General features: G+C 38.4%; 1 protein-coding gene across 1 annotated transcript in view; it reads right to left on the bottom strand.

The window, feature by feature from the left end:
* Positions 1 to 609: 609 nt before the first annotated feature.
* Positions 610 to 27,786, bottom strand: part of FSIP2 (fibrous sheath interacting protein 2) — an 83,750-nt gene continuing 56,573 nt past the window's right edge. The window contains exons 17-23 of the mRNA XM_045296519.1: positions 16,876 to 26,267; positions 13,786 to 14,286; positions 12,233 to 12,333; positions 10,941 to 10,987; positions 7,922 to 7,965; positions 3,331 to 3,400; positions 610 to 782 (exon numbers count right to left, since the gene is read on the bottom strand). Coding sequence (XP_045152454.1) covers positions 646 to 782; positions 3,331 to 3,400; positions 7,922 to 7,965; positions 10,941 to 10,987; positions 12,233 to 12,333; positions 13,786 to 14,286; positions 16,876 to 26,267 — 10,292 coding nt within the window. The 3' untranslated portion in view covers positions 610 to 645. The remainder of the gene's footprint in view (positions 783 to 3,330; positions 3,401 to 7,921; positions 7,966 to 10,940; positions 10,988 to 12,232; positions 12,334 to 13,785; positions 14,287 to 16,875; positions 26,268 to 27,786) is intronic.

Here is a 27,786-nt window from a genome sequence, read left to right as displayed (position 1 = left end):
AAGCTGGAGCTGTCTTTTCCTGTAGAGAGGGCAGTTCTTCTCTGCCCCATGGGGCCTCGATGCGTCCGAGTCACTCAATGACTATGGCTTTTTATGTAATGAAAGCATGAAAACATTCATGAAGTTAAATTTTAACGGGTGCTTGAGCATGTCGTCGGCAGGTGGCAATAAGCACATCCGCCGCTCATGTGTAAGGAAAGGTTGAAGCTCAAGAAAACAAGGCTGTGGGAGCAGCATGTAGTGTAAATGATCTTGTCCACAATATAAACTGAGATTCTGTGAACAGACCAAAGACCTGATGGAGCTCCCTCGAAACATTCTCTAATTTAGCTTTTAATTTCAATATCCTAAGTTTATTTTTCTGGTGGATACTTGAGGACTGTCTGTTTTCTTACGTTCGCTTTTTATTTCTAATGCTATACACATATGGCAAATACTAGTACTCAGTTCCTTTCCAGACCAAAATGCTGATCACTGTCACTCATCATATCCTTCTCTTATTCTTGTCCCGCCGATATTTTGGTCTCTGCTTTTAGTATCATAGAGATCATCTTCCAACACACCATGGTATACTTTAGAACTCATTTTATTTATAAGAAAGGTAAGCAGAGTTATGCCGCAGCTATAGATACAGGGAGGGTAGCTCTAGGGCTCGTTCTGCGGAGGTGACGAGGAGGGTTTGGAAATGTTGGTGCTGGTCCGTGCAAACACCTTTGACAGGACTGAAGAGACCTTCGCCAGCGCTTTAGATCCTTGCTTGGAAACAATGGACTTATGATCTTCTGTGAGCAAGCAAACGAACAAACAACAAGAAATACAGGCATTTATTAGATATTTTAATTGAGGCAGCCATACCATAACATCAATAATTTAATATTCAACAATTGATAGTTATAAAATAATTTGATTATTATAATTTCTAACTTTGAATATTTTGCAATTTAGTGACCCAAGTGATTTTTTTCCATGTGAAATAGAACTGTACAGATAAACAAAATAGGGTCCCTTTTATCTTCTTTCTTTCTGGCACCATTTATTCACTGCCTTGGGCTCTTAGAGAATATGGTGATTGAGTTTAGAAGCTCAGTAGGATGTGATAAAATATGAAAGCACCTGACAGTAAGAAGCCATGCTTTCTTATTTCAAGTTCATGCCTGTATGTTTTGCGACTGAGTAGGTTCATCTTTTCTTCTTTAGTGCACTAGCTTTCTGCAGTTGCAATGAGTCCATTGCTATTGAGTCACCTTTGACCCACAGTGACCTTAGAGGACAGAGTAGAGCTGCCTCCTACATTTCCTATGTCTGTAATCTCTATGGAAATCGATTGCAAAAGTGTTTTGCACAAAAAGCATCTGGAATGGGTTCCATTAGCCTTTGATTAGCAGCCGAGCGCTTAACCAGTGTGTCACCAACACCCTTTACATGTAAAACAACAGCTAATTTAACCATAAAATGTTCATAACTGGATTAAGGAATTGCTAAAGGATCATATCCTAAAATTCTCATCAGAAGAGAAAAATTAAACGCTGTTATTGAGACAGATAGAGCGTCTTAGAAATGTCGATTTCTTGTGAAGACACCCAGAGATGTTAATGGAGCCAGTCTGCAGAGTCTGGGACTCTGAAATGTTCACGAGTATACTAAGAGATTCGGGTGTAAGCCATTCCTCTATAGATACCGAGAAGACTGTCCCAAATGCACCATCGATATTAGATTTCTGCAGTGTTCAAGTTTGCAAGGTGACAGGTGTCTCAAATTAACATGCAAAACTCATTCTGAGAGAGAGAAATGAACCCTTGTGGCTTCCACTTAATCATTTCAATGTAAAACTAAGTCTCTACTTGGGCCCTACCCAGCACGTGAACATGTGCCTTGTTCTTTACTGCAATGGCAAGTAGGTGGGGCCACACTGTCGCAAGAAGGAAACATGTCAGTAGAAAGCCAGAAGATGCAGCTTCGGCCTTTTGTTAGCTGTGTGTAACCTGAAGTAGATTGCTTGCGTCTCGCTTTCCTCCTGTAAAAGGAGACTCTCAGAGGAAGAATGGAATGACGCCGAGGATATAAGCAAGTGGTGTAGCTCAGAAAGTGTTTCACAAAAACTTTGGCTTATATGTTAATATTTAAGGGACTTTAATTTTAAGTGGTTTTAAGATTATAATAACAAGTTTTATATGCTTTTTAATGTGACTTTTACATCTCAAAATAATTCAATCTCCAGCATCTCTTGAAAACTTCAAAGCTGTGGCAGCAGTGCCTCATGCTAAGCACTGGAGATGAATAGTAGCTCCGTGCTTTAGATGGACTCACACCGCTCAGTGAACGACAGATTCCTGTTCAGCACACTGCTGCTGTGTGGACTGCACATCTGCTGTCTAAAATATAGATCATACACATGTACTTGCGTGAGTGAATTACAGTTATCTGGGATGAGATTAGGCTTTGAAATTAGGTAGATAAGTGTTTGGATTGTTAACTCTATAGGTTACTGATTGTGGGGTCACCTTGGATAAACTACTTTGATCTCATTTCTGATTAACTCTAATTTTCCTACTTGATAAAATAAGGGTATCCCGTCCTCATAGTATTAGTGTGAGAAAAATATTTACCACAATTCCTAGGACATAATTGTCCCATCCCCACTGCCATCAAGTTGATGCTGACTCATAATGACCTTATGGAAAGAGTCGACCTGCCCCCAAGGGTTTCCAAGGCTGTACATAGTTATGGACGTAGAAAGCTTCATCTTTCTCTGGAGGAGCAGCTGGTGGGTTTGAACTATCAATCTCATGGTTGGCAGCCCAGCACATAACCCATCGTGCCATCAGAGCTTGCCTAGTTGTACCTAAAACATTGTTTGTTAACCTTTGGTGATGAAGTTGAAGTATATGAAAACAGCTTAATAAATGACAAATTACTATCTCCGTAAATAGAAATTATATTATTTCAACCCCAGACAATCAGGGCCGCAGGATTTCCTCGGCTGGAAATCTTCCCAGAAGCAGGCTGTCGTGTCTTACTCCTACTGGGGGCTGGTGAATTCAAACCATCAGTCTCTTGGTAAATAACCAGGCATTTAACCCTGTGCACTTGGTTTCCCTTTCTTCCACTAAAATAGGGATGAAAAGTGTTGCTCGCCTCTGGTCCGCGTCACTAACCTATTCTTGACGATACAATTAGGAACGAATCTCACAATTTCAGACATTGTCTGGATTAACAGTACACATGAATACTTCTAAGAGAAGAGCTACTCATTCTAGGAGATCAAAGTTTTACATTAGGGAATGGTGAGCTGTGTTCCACTAGTTTTTAAAGTGAGCATATATTTTATACCTGAAGTGAAAATTTTTGAGGGACTCTCACTGGGAACAACACTTTGGCGTCCTTCATAGATGGTGAAAAACTGTCAAGACAAAGTGAAACACTAATTCAGTCTTTGGCAGACGGTCAACATTAGCTATATCAGAAACCACAACAAGGTGGAGCATATGAGTTGTATCATAATATTCATAGTTAAGCTGTATCATCTCAAATAATTATTTTCTATGACCAAGGCTAATATAGTTTTCAAATCACTATGCCTAGATGGATGCTTGTCATCGCTGGGAGAGTTGTACCAATAAAACAAGATTTAGAAGGTTCCAGTATTTCAGTTACCCAAAGAAACACCTGCCCCCCAACACAGAAAAACCTAGCTTTTATGTGCCTCCTCCCTTCTTAAGATGAATTAAATTAAGAAATCAGTTTCAAGTTCTTTGTTGAGAACAGGTGATAAACCCACTGCCTCCATCTATTCCAACTCACAGTGACTCTGCTCGACAGAAGAGAACTGCTTCACAGGATTTCAAGACTAAATATTTATGGACACAGAATGCCTCATCGCACCCCCATGAAGCGGACTGTGGTTTTGAACCCTAAACTTTTAGTTAGCACTTCAATGTTTACCCACTCTACCACCAGAGCACCTAGAGAGTGATAAAGCAACAATTTTTGCAACTGTATGATCTGGAATGATAAAATGCCTATGTGAAGCTGTTTAGGAATGGAAGGATAGGTACTGTTAGCTCTACTCTTTACATAGGTACTGTTACTGTCTACTCTTTAAATACAAAAATGACTGTCTCAGACAGGGATAAAATGGCCTGGGACAGGTAGCTGGAATTTAGTGTAGCCACACTATTCTGCTCGCTATCAAAAGTAATAAAAACATCAATGAGATAAGGTGTAAATCTATGCAGCAAGAGATAATGTATATAGGCTATGTGAAAAGGAGCACATATTACTATGATTTTTTCCCATTTCCTAAAATTAAATGAAAGAATTTATGTATATTAAGGTGTTACAAACCAGAATATATTAAGAATATAACAGGGCAGAGAAAAATCTAAATGTTCTTTATTTGGGGTACATAACTTAATCATCTGTTGTTGTTTTTTTCAAGCCTGATTCCCTGAGCCCCATGCCAATTGAACTCCCTGAGTTTGTGTGGGTATTGGGATTTTTAACAATGCCCGTGTGACTCTGTAGCCCGATGGAGACACCCTGATGTAAAATAATTCTTGTTAGGTGCCACTGAGTTGGTTCTGATCCACGGGGAACTTACGCAGAACAGAACAAAGCACTTCCCAGTCCTGCCCCATCCTCACAGTTGTTCCCAAGCTTGAGCTCAGATAGAAGAATTAGTAGGGAGAAAATAGTACTTCATTGTCTGATGAAATGAGTCGATATATTTAAAATCTACTGTGAATTTATACCATCACATTAGTTTGATGACCGTTTGTTTTCACTTAATGTATTATTGTTATAATAGATGCTTTAATGCCTTTATCTGAAAATCCCCCAATCTGGTTTACTATGGATTCCCTTGAAACTTACAGATATTATCTTTATTATTTTTATAGTGGGTAATTTTTACGATAACCTGCATACTTTAAATAGGCTGAGACTCACTCCTTTTAAAATCGTCTGGGGTATACATAAATTTTTGTTTGTTTAAATAGACAATTGACTCATTTAGTTTCATTCTATGCATCTTACCCTGCATTCTGGAGGTGTAGTTCCAATGGAAGTTTGGTTTCCAAAGTCTTTTCAGTGTTTGAGTCACTACGAATACCCAATTCAGATTCTCAACCCCTTTCTTTTATGTAACTTTAGATCAGAGTTCCATGAACTCACAAGTCAGGGAGTGTTTTGTAAACAGATTTAAGGGATGTCTTCCCCAAAAGCCTTCTTCTCTGTGCTGTCTTTTCATATCTCTGGCCCTCAGTAGCCTTTGGCTCTGGTTCTATGGTGAGAATAGCAGGGCATTTGCGTCTTTGTGCTGTTGCACTCTGTCGTGTGCTTCCCATGATTGTGTGCTGATCCAAGATAACGAGGAGAGATACAGCAGAGAGAGAGAGAAAACAGAAAGGCTTTCCTACATTACTCTTCAGACTAAGGGTAACCTCCGATCAGTTGTATGTACCTGAAAAGGCTTTCCTACCATTATGATGTAGCTCCAAGACCAGACCTACACTGTAGGTGCAGGATGGGAGGCAGGGGTGATTCCTCTCACAGTCTCACGGTTTCTCTTGGATCTTAATCTGTCCATCCCAACAGTTTTATGCCAGGATTTGAGCCGCCCCATGTGTAAGCCAAGAGTTATGGGATGAAAACTTCCTTGAAAATACCCAATGCTTTTGGCTAGTCTCTGTTTTGATTTACCTCTCCAGTCTCCTGCTATTCTTTATTTTTCAGAGTCTTCAGTAGTTATCCAGACTGTATAGTTGTTGCCAGTAAGAAAGACAGCGCGGTGTGTTTACTCTCACTTACCTTAAATTAGACCAGGCAATATCATTAACTATAGTTTTATATGGAAAAAGTAGTAAAGGGAAAAAACAAAACAAACAAGTAAAAACACCACCTATGTGCCCAAAAAGTCCAGATGAAATAGGAAATCAGTTTGCTCCAAGGAGTAACATTACACAAGGTCCCTCTAGAGATTCAGAAACAGCCCTTTATTGACCTATTATTCGGAAAGTCTAGGTTTGTCACTGAAGCTTAAGTTTGTCAAATAGAGGTTTATTTTCATAAATGAGGATTAGGTCAATCAGGAAATTAAGATTTTTAGAAGACCTGGCAAAAATTTCTTATATATGAGTTTTAGGGCTTTCAGAATTGCTTGTGATAATTCGCTATGTTGTGATACTGAGAAATGACTAGAAGATTGTTTCTCTGTAAGGATGCACTTTCTTGGAGGAGGAGCTAGAATGAAAAAGGAAATGATGAAACTAAAAAGCAGAGGTGGAATTCTTCAGCCCTCATTGGAAACTTTTGAAGGATTAGGAAAGAGATTGCTTGGGCTCACATTGAAGGGTGGGCACACCTTTAGAAAAGTTGCCTCTAAGGAAACAAATCAGAACCATGGGAATGTTATAATCTATGTCCCTCGGGTCCCTCCATCTTTGAAGTGTCTGTTTCCTCCCATGTCCCACCGAGTCCCTACTTGAGTCGACCACATTGGGGTGCCAAGTGCATCACTTTCTTTGGGTTTTTCCAAGAGATTGCTGTAAAAATGTTACTGAATGGTACTAAGCCCACGCATCACTACTATGGGTCATAAGGTGAGATAATGGCTTACTTTGTGTACTTAATCAAAGGTGAGAATATTTTCATTAAGTGATTTTAGCCAAGGGGGACTGCAACCAAGAGGAGAGAAATTGGTTTGAGGGAATTGCAAATAGGGTCACAATTTTGCCTGAAACCCCTCAACTAGAAGCACTCAGACTTTAACTACCGGGCCACCATTAGTTAGAAACCCCTGCATCTTAACAAAGGTGTCTTTGGTTGGATCAGAGTTATGATGGCCCTATACATGCAGGGTCAGGAAACAAAGTGAGGAAAGGTGTGCACCAGGGTTGCATCCCCCCCGCCCCCACTGTGCTTATTCTGTTTTTCTGCAGAGAAAATGAGCAGGGACGCTGGATCATAGGAAAAGGAATGTGGCATCAGGATTGGACGAAGGCTTATTAACATTCTGCAATATGCAGATGACAAAACTTTTCTTGCTGAAAAGCACTTGCTGATGAAGATCAAGGGTTGAAGCCTTCAGTGTGGATTAAATCTCAATGTGAAGAAGCTCAAAGTCCTCACAACTGCAAGAATATGTAACATGATATAAACGGAGACAAGGTTGAAGTTGTCAAAGATGTTGTCTAGCTTGGATCCACAATCAATGCTCACGGAAACAACAGTCAAGAGATCAAAAGGTGAGGTGCAATCTGTTGCAAGGGAAGCCTTTATAGAGTCTTAAAGAGGGACGATGGAACTTTGAGGACTAAAGTGTACCTGACCCCGACCATGGTTTTTTAACTGCCTCATAGCATGTGAATGTGGCACAGGGAATAAGGAAGACTGAGGAGAATGGATGCACTTGAACTGTGGTGCTGGAGAAGTATTTGAAAGTACCACAGACAGCAAAAAGGACAAACATTTGGTAAGTCCAGAGTGCTCCTTAGAAGCAAGAATGACAAGACTTGGTCTTACATACATTGGACATGTTGTCAGGAGAGACCAGTCCCTGGAGGACATCATCCTTGGCAAAGTAGAGGGGCAACGAAAACCTGGAAGTCCCTTAAAGGAGAGGAACAGACACAGTGTCTGCAGCAACGGGCCTGGGAACAGTTGTGAGGAATGGACAGCACCAGGCAGTGCTTTCTTTGTTACGCACAGGGTCACTGAGCTGGAACCAACTGATGACACTGAGCAACCACCACAGTGCACATGCATAGTGACTTCATAGGACCTTTGGCTTTAATCTGCACGGCAGATAGAGGCAATGGGTTCAAACTGCCAACCTTTACTTAGGCTGGCAGCCATTCATAAATGATGCGCACCAACCAGAGCCCTACTCTACCCCACTTTGATCCTGTTTAAAAATATTTACCTTAACGTTGCTTGTAGATTCCAGTGCTGGTTCCTGAGAACTTTCTGTGGCCAAAGAAAATATTAGAAAACAATTTTATTTTTTTGAGGCATTTACAGTGTTTACCCAAACCTGGTTTTTTTTTTTCCCACCAAAGAAAATCAAAGATTTAGGTACATGGGAACTAGACTCTCTCCCGTCTCCCACCCCCAGTGTATAGACAATGAGAACAAAGCTAAACTAGGTTAGATCATTAAAATACTGAGGACGCAAGTTTTATTTAGCCCTTCATTCAGGATTATAAAATATGAAGTGTGATGTAGTAGGACAGACAGGCTCTACTGTCACTGAGCAGCTACACACATATGTTCAAACCACACCATCTCTCGAGCCTGTCTGCGTATAAAAGGAGGGGTTGTTGCAATGCAGATGAGTTCTCAATGTCTCTTCAGCACCAATACCGATGGCAAACTGCTGATTATCCTTTTTAAAAGGAAAGAGGTTTTCATGATAAAGTAATGTCAGAGAGGAAGGTGCTGGTCTTAAGAAATCGTTTCACTTGGTGAAAGTCAGAATAACTTTGAAGAATCAACCTTAGGTTGTCTAGTAAAGTTCCTACTGAATTAAACATTTCCTGAGCTCAAAGGGAGGGCTGGGTGGCAGTTAATGAAGTCGAGCCCATGGAAATAAAAATGGCACTGCCAGAGAAGTTTCACAGGGACCACTAGGGAGGCCAAGAATGCACCTGAACATCATTACAACCTGTCTGACTAGTAGTTTCACCACTCAGCGCTGTATGAACAAATGAAATAAAACTTCTCTGAATCTGTTTTTCTCATGTATGGAATAGAAATGAGACTGTATTAGCCCTTTTGGGTAAGACAGGGACCACTTATAAATACATGAAATTTCATATCTCATTTCATATAAATATATAAAATTATCTTGCTTATGTCCCTACTCTTTGAGTAGCTATCCCAAGTTACAAGGTAAATCCCACAAGGACAATGGTCCTGCCAGTCTTGTTCATAACTGGGCTCTGTCTCAGTAGAGGCTTAGTCAATTTTAAATGAATGAATGAATAATTGAATTATACAGGTGCACTATTAACTGAAGATTATAGGAACTAAGCATGATCACTGCGAGTACATTGGTAAGTGCACACACACACACACACACACACACACACAGTGACATTAGGGCCAGGTGATCTGGGATCCAGACTGGGAATTCCGAATGACCTTGAACAAGTCACATTTGCATTCTGAGGTTCAGTTTCTTCACTATGATGTTGGCAATGTTGTACTAAATGGTTTCTGTCTGGGCTCTAGCAGACGATGAACCCATAATGTAAAAATTAATCCAGTGGTTCTTCTGACACTTTCTGTTATATGCTCATGGAATTCTGGCATACATCTTGTTATTTTATTCTTCAATGAAGAATATTTACATTTATAAATTGAGAGTGAGTTTATTGTATAATCTTTGAGAGGGTTGAAAGTCTGAAACCGAATAAACTTTAGTTGTGGTTTGAATTTTAAGACGCTTTTACAGTAAACACGATACTCTACTTCTTGTGCATAGTGTCACTGTTAGAATTGCAATGATCCCCAGGAATTTTAACAAACTGAAAAGCCCAACAAATTTCATAACGAACACAGCAGTGATACAGAAATATTGAGGAGCAGCAGATGAGGGCCAGCCTTCGGGCATAGAGCCGGTGGGGCTTGGGTTCGGTTTGCATTTCCTGCCAAGAACTACCATGTATTTGCTATTTTGATGCCACCCTTCCTTCAGGAAGTCATGTGTCAATCTGGTAGGTGTGGTTCTATTATGTGAATTAGTATGATGGTCCATTTAAATTTGTTCTAGTTTTTAATATTCGTTGCTTTCTTTTTGAGTTTTTTGTTTTATTTTATTTGTTTTTAATTTTTTAAAAATGTGTTTCTGTATGTGAAATCTAAGATAGATAAATCAATAGAGGAAAAAGCTCAATGAAGGTTTCCTAGGGGTATGGCAGGGGAATTTGGGGGGGGAAATTGAGGAGCTAATAGCAATGAGTACAAGATGGAAGAAAATGTTCTAAAATTCATTGTGGTTAAGATTATACAACTTTTTGATGTGATTGAACTATTGGATTTCATGATATGTGAATTATAAGCCAATAAAGCTGTTGAGAAAACCCTGAAGAATATTATACCTAGATTTTAATGTAACTATATAGATTCAGTTTCAAAAGCTTTTTCTTTATTTAGTAGTACTACACACATTGAAAGGAAAGATAATCTATAAAATAATAGTAGCATGAATTCTGACCCACATATGAAGGGGTACCCCAAAATACTGGATATTTTTTCCCAAAGCTATGTGTTTAAATTGTTTTACAAAAAACTTTATCACCTTCAGAGTACTCTCCATTACACTTAAGACATTAGTCAAATCTACGATTCCATTCTTGGAAACATTTTTCAAACTCATCTGTTTGGTTGGCTGACAGCACCTCCCTTGTCTTTTTCCTTTACCTTTTCTACATCCTCAAATCGCTGTCCTTTAATGTCCCTCTTCATTTGCAGAAACAAAAAGAAGTCGCACAGAGTGAGTTCAGGTGAGTAGGGTGTGTGGGGCAAGAGAGGCATGCCCCTATTGGTTTCAGAGGTTTTAAATCTTTGCAGGAGCAGAAAGCCTCATCTTTTACCCAAGGATCAGATGGTGGAGTTGACTGTTGACCTCATGGCTAGAGCCCAACGAATAACCCACTATGCTGAGCATTCTAATGATTAATGCATACCATTACACAATATAGTCTACGTCAAAACTGTTAATGATATGTTAATACAAATTCACGTAGGGCAAATTAGGTTCCTCATTTTAACAACCGAGTGAAGTTATTATTATACAGTTTTCCAAAAGTAGATAAACCACTGGGAGTGGGGCAAATTATATTAACTTTAAGTTTGATTTCTAAAAAGTCTTTAAAGGAGCATACAAAATCTCCTTTTGGTTACTCTAATTTAAATTTAAGAAAATAAATGCATCCAACCTTCTAATATTTTAGCACTTGGATCTTTGATATCCCCTTCAGTCTCCCTAAAAACAAAAGCAAATGAATATTTTATTTTCCATATATTTTGTTTAAGCAAAAGAATCATTAGTCAGTTTTCATATCAATGTAAACACTAGGAATATTATTGTCCTGAGTTTCTAAATCAAATGTAAATGATTGATACATTGATTGTCATTTGAGACTATTCATGCCTTTTCTCTTCTCCATTGATGTAAACAATCAAGAAGGATCTGTATTTCTAAATATGTTAAGTTAGCTGTTGCACAGAAGTAAAGAGGCAATAGTGGACAAAGAATAGGTAATCCCATCTGACATCAGGAGAAACTGAGACAATAGTGTTAGGTGGAAAACTTAATGTAATCCAATTAATTCTCTACTTATATCCGATGTTCCACTCATGATGTAATATGCTATATTCCAGTTTGTTAATATTCTTAGTAAATTAACAATTTTGGACAAGTTTTAGCTAATGAGTTAATTTCAAGGTAACAGCTCATTTGTCCCTCCCTGTCCCCTATAAATGCCACACAGTCTAGATTTTGCTCCAATAGTCCTCCTAACTTGAATTTTCTGCCTCTCTTTAACATCCTGTCCATTTGTGAAAGTCCACATGAAGCTCCTTACTTTTCATAATGTGCCTCTGAATACTCTAGTTTTCCCTGCTCCTCTTTGCCTCTGGGTTCTTCTAACAAGCAGTGCTACATACCAAAGCTATGATTTAGCTCCTCCAGAGAGAGAAGCATAACTCATTTTTTAGGATCAAAGTGCAAATACTCCTGCTAACCCAGTGTCTGAGTGATGGAAGAAAACGTCCTAACACATTAGCAAAGTTCTTGATTCCCAACACCATTATAACTAGAAAACAGATCTCAGAACAAGCAAGTCGAGGCCAGATAACTAGAAATGGGGGAGCAAGAAGGAAGGAGAGGCATAGGAAGTGACCACAGTGAGAAGTGAAGGAAGGAAGAATGAGTTGGATATTAAGGAAAGTATATGGCTGAATATTTTCTCTCTCAGACTTTGACCAACAAAGCTGAACACAAACAATTTGCCATTGAGCCGATTCTAACTTATGGGGAACCCGTGAGCTGTGAGGCTGTCACCTTCTGGAAGCTGATTATCAGCTTTTGGTGGGTTGGAAGACCCCATCTGTCAGGGAACAAGTCAATCACGTCACTGTATGCACCACCCCAGGATTTCCAGGAAATCAATTTCCCCCATAAGCAGAATTTTCACCTCTATTTTTATATTGTTTAAATTTGATATACCCTGCAGAGGTCATCATATCTTCTTGGTTGTATGAAGATGAACTCATAATTCGGTGTATGAAATAATGTGTCGGTTCATTTATAGGCCTGTTTTCTTCTTTCTGCAAAAGCATAAATCATGCATTACACAGAGCAGAATTTGATATGCATTTTGTCACCTTATTGGCATATGCTGCACTTTCATTTAGAATGTAGTGAGATAAAGTTTTAGAATTACTTAAAAGATGTCCACTAAAACGACCCTTTGGTTGTCATTCTTTGGAAATTTCTCAGTGAAGATTGTTTAAATCATGGTACTCAATTTTAATAGATTTAAACATAAAGTTACACAATGTTTGAAGAATATGATCTTTTTATTCCTCTATGAACATTTTACTCAGCTTTACTAAGTTCAAAAATATAAATAACATTATTGTGATCTCTATTATTGACATCAAAATAAGAGACTGCTACCATTATTATTAGTATTATTATTCCCAAAATCAATTTTGGTGTTTGCCGATGTTCTACCATAACATTTTGTTGGTTCTCTATAGAACTAGCATAATCATGCTACATAAGAAAACTGTTCAGAAGACTTCACTTGGCCATAAAATCTCAGGTGACTTATCAGCAAGTAGATCGGGGTATGCTGTAAAGCAAATAATCTGGAACATTTGTGAACTGTCCAGAATTTTATCCCTGTTCATTTTCTCTGGTTCACTCTAGCTTATGTGTCAACAAGGGTGTGGTTCTCAAATGGATCATCAAGACCATTTTTTCACCAGGAAAACTTACACTATATGTATGCTCCAAAATTATGCTATGATACAGATTTGAGGGCAGGTCCGAGCCCAAGGGGTATCAATGCAACCACTTGAGGCAGAAGGAGCCCCTGCACACCATAATGACAGGGGGATTTATGTGGCGTAGAGATGATATTTAAAATACCTTGGTTAATTTAAGTTTGGGAGAATTAGCTAAGTACATTAGAACCTGAAAAAGCCAGAACCGGTGTTAAGTGGGAACGTGGTCAGGGAAGGCAAACGCACTGGATGCTTGAGGTCGGATTCGGACTAGAGTCACGGAAGCACAGGAAGCGTGGTCGCCCTGCAAGCTGCGGCTGTCACCGCTTTCACGGTAACTTTGAAGACGGACGTGGGCTACGTACGAGTATGCACCTTTTCCCCAAGTTACAGCTATCGAGTGACAGAGTCAGGATTCAGACTCAGAAATGGAGCGGGTGTCCAGTCCACCGAAATGAAACCGAAGTACTTGATTCTAGTGCTTCCACTAAAGGGCTGGCATTTTCTCAACTGTTTTATATATTTTTGTTTTCCGTGTGCTTCTAATTAATCTAGGTCTCTTTCCCTTATCTGCTTTGCCTTAATTGAGGCCCATTGTGTAAATCTATTATTTCCCATATATAAAAATGTCACCGGCTTTATGACAGACTGGGTCTATTTTAGTACGCTGTCTGCATAATCAATGTCGCATGCTTGGACAGGCTTTTAAAAGCTCTCCGCCCTTTCCCCTGAGGTAGTCAGGGACTGGCGGTCCCCTTTCTCACTTACACTATGCTGTGGCGGCTTCTCCCTCGAAGGTGCCTTTCTTTCAGTTGCAAGGACCGAGAAGGTGGACATATCAAGCTTGGCGACAGCTTTTCGGACCTGTTCTTCCTGGCATTCTGACAGGTGATCAGAGGTGGTTTCGATACTGTCCATGTTGCTACTGGAGGTCGGCTGACAGCATTTGCTGAGAGACAGAAACTTTTTCAGGCTGCTGGTGCTTGCTGTGGGTTTGGTAGAAACGGCTTTGCTTGCGACTGGCTTCGCAGCTCCTGTCCCTGGCTGCTCTTCTTCTTCCAAGAATCCTTCCTGTACAACCTCTCGTAGAACAACTTCATCTTCATAACTAAGGACACTCTCTTCTTTCATTCTCTCTGGATAGTCTTGCTCGATATCATGAGCTACTAACCGAATGATAAGATCTTGTTTGTTTTGAACATCTTTTAGAAGCTCCACCCTGGCGAGATCAGGCTTTCTTATATTCTGAAATGAATTTCGGCCAACAGCCTGGAATGGAAGGCACGATGAATCTTAAAAATATAGATCTCAAACATTTATTTCTCTTTGGAGTCTATCATCATGACTCTGTTTTCATATCATTTCTAGTTTCAGTATGGTAACATTATCTACAAATACAACTTAGTTATATATTAGCAAAGTATTTAAAGGAAGAAACACATGAAAATTGTAGAGTATATGGTTTCTAGGATTTATTTTATAGGCACAATTTTATTAACTTATTAAAAATTATTCACCCAAAAAATAGGGAATGGTCTAATGTACTTCTTTCTTTTGCTTAATTTTCACATTTTGGCGCAAAAATAAGTTGATTAGTTCCTATTTTTGTTATCTTGAAGTTTTTCTCACAAAAATTATAACATTTTCAAAGATCCCAGGTGGAGCATCCTAAAGTAATCTAAATGGTAGTTTTAATAAATTTTAATAAACTTGATTTTAAAATGATTAATAATAGCCCAAACTCTGATGGTTTTAGAATTATTACTCCTATGCCTTTCCTTAGGATCCTTTGAGAACATTTTCCCTAAAAGCTTCAAAACATACATTTTCATTTCTTCTCATCTTATTAAATGTCCCTTGCCATTTTTAAGAATTGAAGCTAGATCAAGGAAGAGACAATAATTAAATCATGGAACGTCCCGGTGTCTGTAACTGTAGACACTGAGTCCACTCAAAACAAACAAACGCACAGCTTTCTATTTGATTCTGACTTATAAGCTGAAAACCACAGTCATTCTGGGGAAACATAAGGCTTGCTACTCCCTCCTGTAAAGGCAGCCTCAGAAACTTACAGGGGCAGGTCTAGCTCCTTCTGATGAGGACACTATGAGTTAGAAGATGCCCACAGTCTTAAAATTGACTTCAGTCAGTAGTTTTTATTTTAACATCCTGTTATAACACTTTCAGTGGCCTTTTCAGATAATGATGCCCTAAACAAATTTTTTTGGTGGAAAGCAAAAGGTAAGAAGAAGCTTTTTGAAGTATGAAATCACGATTTTGACTATTTGTGCTAAGGAGAATAGAAAGAGGCTTTAAAAACAGTCTTTCCAAAGGGCTTTGGCATTTGTTAGCCGACGTGTCTGACTGCACAGAGTTAACTTTGATCCCCAGGGGGCACCGTGAGTTGGGATTAAACTCAAAGGCTAAATGAAAACATATCATATATTGGGCTTTCAGTCTAACGTTGATGACTTTTGCTGAAAGTAAAAAGGTACCACCACAGAACCTCAATTTGGAGAGTTTAAAACCACTATGTTTGTGGAAGCACTTATGATGATGATGATCCAGGATTGCAGCCTCAATATAGATGACAACTTAATATAAAACACAAAACTCCTCACCACTCGACCAGTCAGTAACATCATGATTGATAGAGAAGAGATTGAAGGTGCCAAGCACTTTGACTTGACTCAACAGTCCATGCTCATGGATGCAGCATTGGATGAATGTTCTGCACAAGACCTCTTTCAAGTTGACAAATAAGGCTTTCCTGTTCAGGACTAGTGGGTGCCTGATTCAAGCCATTGTCTTTTCAATCACCTCAAATGCACAAGAAAGTTGGACATTGAATTAGACAGGAGAAGAATGGATGCATTTGAATTATGGAGCTGATCAAGGATCTTGAAAATACAACGGACTGCCAAAGAATAAACAAATCTTGTAAGAAGTACAGTTAGCATGTTCCTTAGAAACAAAGATGGCGAGACATTGTCTCATGTACTTCAAGCCCGTTTTCAGAAAAGACCAGTCTCTGGAAAAGGACATTGAGCTTGGTAAAGAGGAGGGACATCAAAAAAGGGGAAAAGCCATAGGGTATAGATTGACATCATGCCTGTAACAACATGCTCAAAGCTACCAATCATTCTGCGGATGACACACGACTGGGAAAAATTTCATTCGGTTGCACTTAGGGTTTGTATGAATGGAAACTAATTTGACAAACCTAACACTCATTTTTATGTTATACTGAGGCTTTCTTGAACACCTTATGAAATCCTTAATAAGATAATGCTTTTTCTTTTTTTCATTTTATTGGGGACTCTACAACTCTTATCACAATCCATACAACGATTGAATCAGGCATATTTGTCCATATGTTGCCTTCATTCTTTTGTTGACATTTACTTTCTTTTTTTATTTAATCATTTAATTGGGGGCTCATACAGCTCTTATCACAATCCATCCATCCATCCATTGTGTCAAGCACATTTGTACATTTGTTGCCATCATCATTCTCACTGACTTTTTCAAATAGGATTACAAACCCACTCAGTTTGGTGTTGTTATCAAGGGTCATGTACTATGTTCCTATTCTTGAAAATAATTTTAGTACAACCTGTTTGGCTTATGGAAACTAGCATTAGATCTTTAACATGAAATACAGAGCTGATAAAGGCAAGTTCCCCTAAGTCATAACATTGTACTGAAATTGATCAGTGCTCTCAATTCTCCAATTAGGCTGGAGAGAGAGAGAGAGAGAGAGAGAAGGGGCATCCCATTAGACCTATCTCAGGAAGGATCTCAGAACAACAGCGTCTTCCTATTCACTCATTTTGTACCATTGTTCTTGACACTCACCTCAAAGGGCTTTACATCCAGTCGTCCTGTTTTATTCAGTGAGGGGCGTCTTTCTTTCTTTGCCTTTTCTCTCTCTGTTAAGCGTGTTGAGGAGTAGCTTTTCCCACTTAACGACGCTCTTCTCAGTTCTGCTATGGTATGCCCAGTTGTTTTCAAACAGTCCAGCTTAATCTTCTCAAGAGGTTGAGTTTTTACAGAAAGGACTGCTAAATGTTCAGAAATAATGGCTGGATCTATACTGATTGGTTTATTCTTAATATGTGGGACTATTTTAACTGGTAATTCTTCAGCTGAACAATGCTGTGAGCCTTCTTTCTCTACCTCAGGAACAATAAGAGAATGCGATTGTGCCTTTTGAACAATTCGATCAATGTCCAAATCTCTAATGAGATCAGCGTTCAAATACTTTGAGCTACTTGTATTTACTGGAAAATTGGAAATGTTATTGACAATTAAATTAGCGACCTTTTGAGGTAAGACTTTGTTTGTATCTCTTATATCGTGAAAAAGGTTTTCTTGAGAGCCAGATTGTTGTAGCACGTTACTGTAAACGGAGTCAACGACTTGAGAAACAATCTCTGTGCTTTGTTGATTTAAAGGGTGTTCTTTAGGGTCTGCAGCTACAAGGCTAATGTTACTCTTTGAAATTTCTGCTGTGACAAACTTTGTCAGTTCAGATGCGATTTTATTTAACTCGGGCTTTGATATGTTCGTATTCTCATTTATTGATGCGCTGGGCACCCCTATTAGCTTAGCCAAGAATAAGCCCAGAGCTTCCTCTATAAACAGAGCATCTAGCACAGCACCCTTTTGGGATAGGGGTTTTTCATGGGACTTCATTTCATTAATAATTCCAATCACTTTTTCCATAATCCTGACGGCTTCTAGAACCAATTCAGAGTTTGATAGCTCTTCCTCTACTTGAGGTTGAAATTCTGAGTTAGAGATTTCTTTCACCATCAAACAACCTATTATATCAGAAAGGACATTACTCTTACTCATTAAGTCTTTAAATACAGAATGATATGAGCCAGACAAGTTTAAGACACTGGTATACACAGAATTAACTACATTTTCAATAGTTGCATTATCAGCACAAGGTATAGTGGGTGATTCCTTGGCTGGGCGTGTAAGTTTAATCTGACTCTTGGAGATAAATTCTTGGACTGAATTTAAAATTTTTGAGCTTATGTTTTGCATTTCAGTTTCTAGAGATTTGGTTCTTCCTTTGTTCACTCTTGGCAACTTAGAAAACAGCTTTGATAAAAATTTCACCGCGATGTCTTCCAGGATGCTATAAGACAGTTTATGAGCCTGTGATGGTTGAGATTGGGGGGCATCAGTAGTTTGGACAACAGTGTTAAGGATATTTTCAACTACATAGTCAATCTCTGCACACTGACATGGAGTTAGCTCCCCAGAAAAATAGTTCTGCAACTGATTGCCAGCCACTTCTCGTAACACCAGGTCAACTATGGCGTCTGAAAGGATTCTGCAACCACTGGTTACACAGTTTTGAATAATCTCTTGAGATCCAAACTGTGGCAAGAGATTATTATAAATCGATTGAACTACTAATTGAGCAATTTCATTATCGTTAGGATGTAAAGATTCTACATATTGTATAATCATATCTTCATCTTTAGCAATCTTTGCCATGACTGTACTAACTAATTTCAGTTGAAGAAAATCCATTTCTGTGAAAAAATTGTTCTCAATTGTTTCTGTTTTGGTATTGGAGTCTGTGGGGAAAATTTTATATAAAAGAGAAGAAATTACATCCTCTAAAAATTTATGAGGCAACATTATGGTATAGGGTGATGATGTTTGACATTCTTTGTTGGCTGTGTGGGCCACTTTTTTGATCCTTTTGACAACATCCTTAGATTGCAGAGGCAAACACGCGGACGCGGGAACTTCATCACCAAATACCAAGTTCAGCTGATGTTGAAAGATTTCATCTATCACAGCACTAGTTAGTCTTCTTGCTAAAAATTCTCTATCAGTGTTTATGTTCTTACAAATGGAATCTTGAGACTGATATTCCTTCAAAATATTGCATATGGAAGAGTGAACAACTTTATTAACCAATGCTTTATCAAGTGCTGGCATTTTATCTATAAAAGGTAGTTTATTGGAAGAGGATTTCTTAGTCATTTTATGCCCAGGTGCTATCTGATCCACAGTTATCATCATGATGCTAGACGATGCTTTAGCTGAAGTTGCCTCCTTTTGCCTGGGAGGTACCTTAGGCTCTAATGGGACTTTACCTGCGGGTAGGCAAACCTGCTTTTTCTTCTCTGGCCTAAATACTTTAATTTGAGCATCTGAAAACTCCTTTAAGAGAGAATCAATCAATTTCATGGCTGTGTCATAGAGTTCAGCTGGATTTTCACCATCAGTCACATTTTGGAAATGATCATATGTTTGTGCTTCCTGTGGGGAAGAAAAGATCAGCTTGTTAATCATTTCCATGATCACATCTTCTAAAAAACTGGCCGGGATAATTCTAGGTTTATTTTCTGGTGAGTACTGAAGACCGTCTTGTTTACCAGGTTCACTCTTAATCTCTTTAAAGTGAGCTCTCTCTTCCTCTATTTCTTTGGCAGGGACATGTTCAGTAATTGAGGAGGATAAAGCTTTTGTTGAAACAGACTGTACAGAATCCTTACCAACCTCTTGAGTTATATGTAATGCTTTATCACCTGGGGAACTTTGGGATTTCAGATCATTTTCTTGTTCTTGAGAATATAGTTCCAAAACATTTTCATAAATATTTTCGGTGACATTTTGAACACTTTCAGCATCCACGTATTGCTCATCATTTGTAGCAACTTGAATGGCAACGTCTCTCATCCCAACACTGCATAGTTTTTGGGTAAGCATGTTCTCCATTGTGATCTCCTTGGTTTTTGCATTGAATATGAAAGAAGGCATTTTAAGAGGCCTACCATCATTTAGTGAGAATCTTTCTCTCGTTTTAATACTTTTCTCTTCATTGTCTATTTCAAAATCTGATCTTGGTGCACTCTTACCAGATTGTGTGACATCAGTGGCTGCTAAAAAATGTGTCTGTATCTCATCACCGTGACCTTCTTCATCCTTTGGAGGTGCTGGGCTTTTGTTCTTCGTTTCATTATTACCAGGTGTTACCATTAAATCTGGCTCTTGAGTGTCCTCACCTTCCCTAATGCTAGACGGATAAGTAACTTTTGGCACAATGTTTTCTTCAATTGCAGTTTCCATTTTACCTTTATCCTTGTTTATTTGATTTGCCACATCTGGCACCATATTGCTTTTCATAATGCTATTTACAGAGTTAAGTGTTGGATCAAGGACAGCTTTTTGCATTGATTTCTCCTCTTTGATGGAAATTTTCTCTCTGCACACTTCCTCTCTCTCGATTTCCATAGTGTCCTCTGTATTTTTCTCGTCTAAGGCTGGAGTGGTGTGTTTGTGTGACTCTTCTGGTAAAGTAAGTTGGTTCCCTTCTAAGCATCTGTATGCCTGTGTGGGAGTTTCTTGTGGTAGGTGTTGAACTCTTTGGGTGATATTATCTGGATTCAGAAAGGAAAAAAAGGTAGAAAACCAATCCCCTGAAAAAAGTGGCTGAATCTTGAAGGCAGAGATCGCCCTCTGAACTAAAGAAGCAATGCTTTCTATAAAAATGTTGCTTTTATCGTCTTTATGAATATCACTAGTTCCGTACTTTCCTATGAACTGATCATACACAAAATTGGATATATTATCAATGGTCTCTCTAGCAATTGGTGGGAAAGAAAAGATTTTTTCTGCATTTGGTAGAACTTTGATATCACATTTACTAAATTCCTCTATCAGAGAATTGGCAAATTTTATGGCCAACCTTACAATGTTTGACTTCGGCATTTCTTTTTCTTTAGAATCGTCAGCAACACTTTGAAGAGAATAAAATTTACGTACAAGGTCAACAATTACATCTTCCAAAAATGTAGCTGAATATAGGGACGGTTGTGATTTTGCCTTCCCAGATTCAGCAAGTGTAGAGCCATGGCCACAATCAGATAAGTCACTGGAAGATGATTCCTCATCAGATAAAAATGGCCTCAAATGATGATCCACGATTTCTTTCATAATCAAGCCAGCTAAATTACTGAGAAACGAACCTCCTATTTTATGTGCATCTTTCTTTACTTCAGTTTGGAATTCGGACTTCTTCAAAATGTTGTTACATATGGAGTCAACCAAATTTTCAATCACTTCTAATTGCATAGTTTCCACATTCTCCTCTGCTGTGGCAAGTCGGATCTCATGTTCAAAAATTTCCTGTATAATTTCATCGGTCAATTTGGTAGCTGCATCTACAAATTCACCATCTGATGGCACCATCTCTTTGTCTTTTAGTTCATTTTTGAGGTCTGTGAATGGGAACATATGCATCAGAAGCTTGTAGATCATGTCTCGTAGAAGGGAATGTGGCAGCACAGTAATAAAGGATGGCACAGTTTCGTTATCCTGTAGGAGGGTGTTCAGCACTTTTTTGATGATGTTGTCTGCTTTGGGGAAAGAATAGGAAGAATTTGCTAAGTCTCCTGAAACTAAGGTCTGCATCTGGTAATCATAAATTTCTCCCAAGAGGAAGTGATATATTTCCCTTCCAAAACCCATAGTATCACTTTGTATCGCCTTATGTACTTGAATCAGAGTCTTATATTCATCTAATATTTTTTCATAAATCACGTTGACCATGTTTTGAACCATTTCTTTGTATCCTTCTGTTAAACAGAGATTTTCATCCACATCATCTACAAGCAAAATCTCTGATGTGGTGAACTCCAGAACAATCGATTCTACTAATGCTGTAACAATGCCAATAGTCTTGGCTTTTGCTTTATCTGGATTTTCAACAGCTAAGGCATCATGTGAGAATGCATAAAGGACTTTGCATAAAAGCTCAGAAATTACTTCTTCCAAAAAGACAGCTGAGTTCACAATGGAAGACAATTCTCTCTGTTTGGAATCTATTGCTTTCTGTTTATAAGTTTGATCACCTGCAGCTGAAAGGAGAGTTTTGTCAGCAGATACAAATGACTGGAGGTGGTGGTTAAATATTTCTTTTATTATAAAACTTGCTATTTTTGAAGCAGATATGTCACTTATGCCTTTTTTATCTTTTGTAAGAGACTGGTATAGATTTGAATAGGAAAGATCCCCATAAATGGAATCAATCATAGACTGGATATCCTTTTCAGAAATCATGCTTTGTTTTTCACCACCATGTTTAATGATACATATTGCATGCTTTGAAATTATTGATATAATTTCATTTATTAGTCTCATGACTGTGTTACTTAAGTCTGATTGACTAGTATCTGAATTATCTATACTAGAGGCCAATGAACTTATCTGAGATATAAGCTGAGTGACTATTTGTTTCAAATGATTATGCGATAACATAGTAGTGTATGTTGTTGAAGCTTGTTTTCGGAGTCTTGATTTCCCAAGATCATATTTAACTCTGTTTATCAAAGTACCAGCACTGAGTTTGGAATGTGAACTGTAAGGCAGTTTTGCTACAATATCTGGATGAATCTGGAAATCAAAGATTTCAGTCAGGATAGTTCTAGTTATCTTCGCAGCCAGTGCCTTTGTGTCAGTTAGAAAATCTTTACTGGGCCTGGGTTCCATTTCATATTCTTGCAAAACTTTGCTGTACACTCTGTCGACAATTTTTACCACTAAATCTTTTTCGACTGGAGGCAAAGCCAACAGATCCTCAGCATTTTCTATGGTGCTGACTTGGGCATTTGAGAATTCCTTGACTATTAAAGGTATTAGTTGGTTAGCTGCTTCCAATAGTTCGTTTTCTAAGTCTCTTACTGATTTTGATTGCACAATTCCTAACAACCTGTGGAATACTTTGCTTAAAACCCCAGAGATCACATCTTCCAAAAATCTTGAGGAATAGACGCTGGCATAAAATAACTGCCTTCTCTCATCATCAGAATAAGTCCGTGATGATGACGGTGATACTCCTCCATCCACAAATGCCTGAAGATGTTGTTGACAGATACTTTTAATAATAAAACCTGCTATTTTATCAGTGAAAGCCTCATTACCATTGGTGATGTTTTTCCCAATTGAATCTGGAGATCCAGAGTTTTGGGAAATATTTTTGAATACCGAGTCAACGAGATTCTGAACATCACTCTCTGAATAAACCGAGCTAGTTTCGTCTTCATCTTTTGAAAATCGAATTTCATGTTGGGAAATTTTCATCCTAATGTCACTGATTAGATTTGAAGCAACTTCATTGAAATTCACTGCTGATCTCTCTTTTGGAGTTTCTTTGTTTGGAATCATGCTATACGTGGAAGGAAAAATTCTAGATAATAGTACTCTGATCATATCCTCTAAAAATGTGTATGGCAGTAAGGTATTATATGGAGATAAATTCTGGCCTGGCTTGGTAGATTTACAGATGCTACTAAGAATGTCCTGAGCAATATTCTCAGCCATTGAAGTAGAATAGGGAGAAGCTGGCAAATCCCCGGATAACAGTGGATGAAGGAGATAATCTGAAATGGCAGCTACAATTAAGTTGGTAATATTGTCCACAAAAATATCATTGTCTTTTAATCCCTTGACATTATCAGGATCTAGCTCATGCTGTTTTAAAACATTTCTGTAAACGGATGTGACTAATTTATCTACAATATCTGTATCTACAGATGGGTGAGATGGCTCTTTGTCATCATACACTGTGTGAATTTTTGCTTTGTCAAAATGATCATTTATTGAGTTTACTATCTTCTGGGTCATTTTTTCCAGATCAAATTCAGGATGAGGCTTTGAAATGAAGATCTTAGATAAAAGCCTGGCAACGATTTCTTCGACGAATGCATCAGGGTAGTCACCAACGGGAGATGGCTTTGGGGATCCCTGTGCATATGTGACATCAAGGAGAACATTTTGAACCATCGTAGATATTTCATCCAATGGAGTCGGAGGGCGTGGCAAACTCTCTTCACTCAAAAAGGGTTGAAGATGACTTTCAATAATTTCCTGGATAATACAACTGGCTATCCTGTCAGCTATAACTGGGCTTTGGCTTATTATACTTTTCTGTATTGAAACAAGAGAGTCGGACCTTTGCAAAACATTACTATAAACTGAATCCACCATCTGCTGAAGATTTTTTCTGGTATGCGGACAGAGATTATCACATATAGTTAGCCAAATTTTGTGTTTGGATATGGCTGACAGAACCTTATTTATTATGCAGTTGGACATTTTGTGGAAATCTGGACTCATGAAGTCGGTCTTTCCCAAAGAGAAAGACTCACTGGCTGGAGGAACAAGCTGCAATAGGAGCTTCCTGATAACGTCTTCTAACAGGGAGTGCGGAAGGAGGGTGCTGCAGCCTGTCGCAAACCGAGGCTGGGAAGTAAATTCTTTCAGGCGACCCTGAAGTTTTTGCAGAATGATGTCAGCTTTCAGAGGGTAAAACGCATTTAACTTCAAATTCCCTTTAAGGTAAGGTGGAAGTTGGTAGTCTAAAATTTCTAGCAATATGCCACTAGTTATTTGTTCTGCTATTGAAGTATCATCATATGGCAGAATTCCAGCACAGGTCACTTTCAATTTATAGCGCTGTACAATGTCATTATAAATTGTGCCAACAATCTTACCAACAGTATCATTATCAGTTGGTGGAAAACACAGCCGTTCTTCAGCATTCCGTAAAAGAGTGACCTGTGAATTGTTAAACTCATTCACCACAGATTTGACAAAGAAAGTATTCATTTCATTGAGGGCGGCCTCAGTAATGTTTTCATTTGTTCCCAACAATGAGGTGGAGAGATTAAAAAACAGTTGTGAAATTATTTCCTCCAAGAATGTGGCTGAATAAACCTTCATATTTTTGCTTCCATTATCGATGGCCGTGGTAGTTACTTTTCCCCCTCCCTGTCTCATTAAAGCAGATGCAGGAGCTCTTACTGGATATTGTTTGCCAGATGGTGCTTGTATTTTAGGTGTAACCTTATTGGAATTATTCAGGGGTTTTCTCAAAGTTTTTTTGTCAAAACTCACGAATCCTATTGAGTCACGATCTTGTAATTCTGTGAATTTTGGATTTCGGGTTTTTGTGAAACTAGACTGTTCTATTCTTGTTCCATACTTTTGGTGCATGTTTGCAGAAGGTGAACTTTCAGAGGTATGTTGACTATCATGAGATAGTTTATCCATCAGTGATTTTACCAAGCTGTGGGAAAGAACAGTAAGCATAGAGTCTGATGACAGAGAATCTTGGTCTATTTCTGCCAAATTTTCCAAAAAGTCTGACATGTAATCTTCGTGAAATTGTTGACGGTTCGAAGCCCCCTGGCAATCAACTTCGTCACCTTCTACACTTTCAAACATTTTAAAGAGTTGACATTTTTCTGCTTCATCAGGACAAGGGCCACTTTTATCAAGGCAGCTAGTGCTTGTGTATTTTTCCAAAAGTGTTCTAATAAGTTTTTCGCATATGACATTAAGAAGAAAAACTGACTTTGGTGAGAGCCCTAGGTTATTTCCATGTGTGCTGTTATCATCCTCATTGTTTGAGGATGGGAAACGTGTCCTGGCTATTTTACCCAAATCCACAGACACATCTGGGCATTCTTCAGGCAAAAACGTATCCAAAAGAATATTAAACACTTTCCTAACTACGTCTTTGGATTCATGAGTTTTTAGGCTACCAACCAGACTGTCTAACTTACATGCCAGATCATTTATATTGTTTTTTTGAATTAATTGATCAATTTGATCCGGTAACTTTGAGTCGGTGGGCTCAGCCTCTCTTTTTGTGGGATTGGTTTTGTTGCAAGTGGCCGTATTTTGACTCCTAGACATTGAAAACGAATTGTTTCTTCCAGTGCTTTGAGGGCAACCATTTATTCCTATCTCTTTGGACAATATATGAATCACTCCTATTAAGAGATCCTGAAAGAGATCGTCAATCTCCGTAGCGGTAACTCCTGGGCAATACATATATTTTGTTTGTCTAGAAGTCATTTGCTGTGTAATTTCAGCCATGATAATATTACTATCAGATAGAATTTGAATAATGATTTCAGTAATGCTTAAAGCAAGTTCTGTAATAGGAATCGACCTGCTTTCGAACACATGGGAATGAATCGAAATAATCGTGTTAATTGCAACTTGGCTTTCCCATGCTATGACACCTTCTGTATCCTCTTCGAGATCTTCAAAAACTCTTGAAATCGTTTGTAAAATGACCAGCTCTGTAAGATGTTCACAAAATTGACCAAGTGAAGAATTATTGTGTATGTTTCTTAGAGACTGTTTTGATTCATATTTTTTCCTTGATGATGTAGAAACAATAGAGATCATTTCTTCACTGGAAACTTAAAAAAGAACATATTGCTATTTTTAGTACACAGCATGAAAATTTGACTATATTGGTAACTATTAATATTTACAATTTACTTTGGGAATGTCTTTAAGAAAAGCAAAGTCTAATAAAGTTAGGAATTGAGTTTCCATGAAATACTTATTATACATGTTATGAAATCTTTATTTTGGCTTGGAAATCGAGGAAACATCACCAAATAACTCAAATATATTGTCTCAATGTATGGCTTGATTGCATGTTTATGCACTAAAAATATGGAAATCCTGGGGTAGAGAAATAATTTCTAGGATTGGTGTTACATGCTAGCATGCCTCCAGTAATTTATAGAGTCGTCTTATAATTATTATTTTTAAAAATCTCTTTTCAGTCAAAATATTTAATTTTATACAGCACAGTACTTTTAGGAAGCACAGGAGTTGTGTGATAGCATCACTTTGACTAGAATGAAAGAATGGCAACTTGAGGTTGCGAATGGACGGCAGAGTGGCTGCAGTACTTTAACACCCGCATCACAAGCCACTTGCAATCAAGCCCATTCCGACTCACAGCTCTGTCCTTTGATCTTGTCATAAATATGGCGGTGTGCTGGCTTACACATGGGCTGCTAACCAGAAATTAAGGACTGACTAAAAGATTGGTTTAGAAATTAGTGAAAAGAATTCCCTTTGGACTTGTGTTTTCATGTATTTTAGGTAACAGCATTTTCTTAAAAAGTTATGAAAATTTAGGTAACTGCAATTATTAATATGTTACAATGTTTTTTTTAAATCACTTAGGGAAAGATTTATTCTAACCTGGATGTAGAATCCTATCACTTATCTGTCTTAGTTTTATTTTATTTGGTACTGTGGTGACTTGTGTGTTGCTGTGATGGTGGAAGTTACGTCACTGCTATTTCAAATGCCAGCAGGGTCACCTCGAGTGAGAGTATTTCAGTGAAGCTTGAAAAGAATAGACATCCAAGATGGACTGGCTCCCGACTTTGCCGGGAAAAAACCTGCAGAAAACCTTATACATAGCTTCTAAACATTGTCTGATCCGGAAAGCCCAAACAAAGGAAGCAGAAGATGGGCCCTCAGGTCCGAAGGCACCCAAAATGTGACTGAGGAGGTGCAGATTTCCTGGAGGGAAGTCACCCATGGTGACGTGAGCTGGTAAACCCTGTGGAAGTGGAGCCTTCAGGAGCTTCATTGGTGGATGGGGCACAACTCAACGTAAAGAGAAACAGCTGCACAGGTTTCTAACGATCAGAACTTGGGATTTGATCATTATGAATTTAGGAAAATAGGAAGTGGTCAGATATGAAACAGAATGCAAAAAATCAATATCCTAGGTATTGGTGAGCTTAAATGGCTCATATAAGCCATTTTGAATCAGGAAATCATATGGTGTCCTATACTGGGAATTACACAATCAAGAGAAATAAGGTGACATTTATTGTCTAAAAGGACATTGCAAAATCAATCATGAGGTATAATGCTGTCGGTGATAGGGTTATCTCTGTCTGTCTT

This window comes from Echinops telfairi, unplaced genomic scaffold, assembly GCF_000313985.2.
Source record: "Echinops telfairi isolate 266 unplaced genomic scaffold, ASM31398v2 ScPeMD7_3;HRSCAF=10, whole genome shotgun sequence".
In the NCBI taxonomy this organism is placed as follows: Eukaryota; Metazoa; Chordata; class Mammalia; order Afrosoricida; family Tenrecidae; genus Echinops; species Echinops telfairi.
This window is presented reverse-complemented; position numbering and strand designations above follow the sequence as displayed.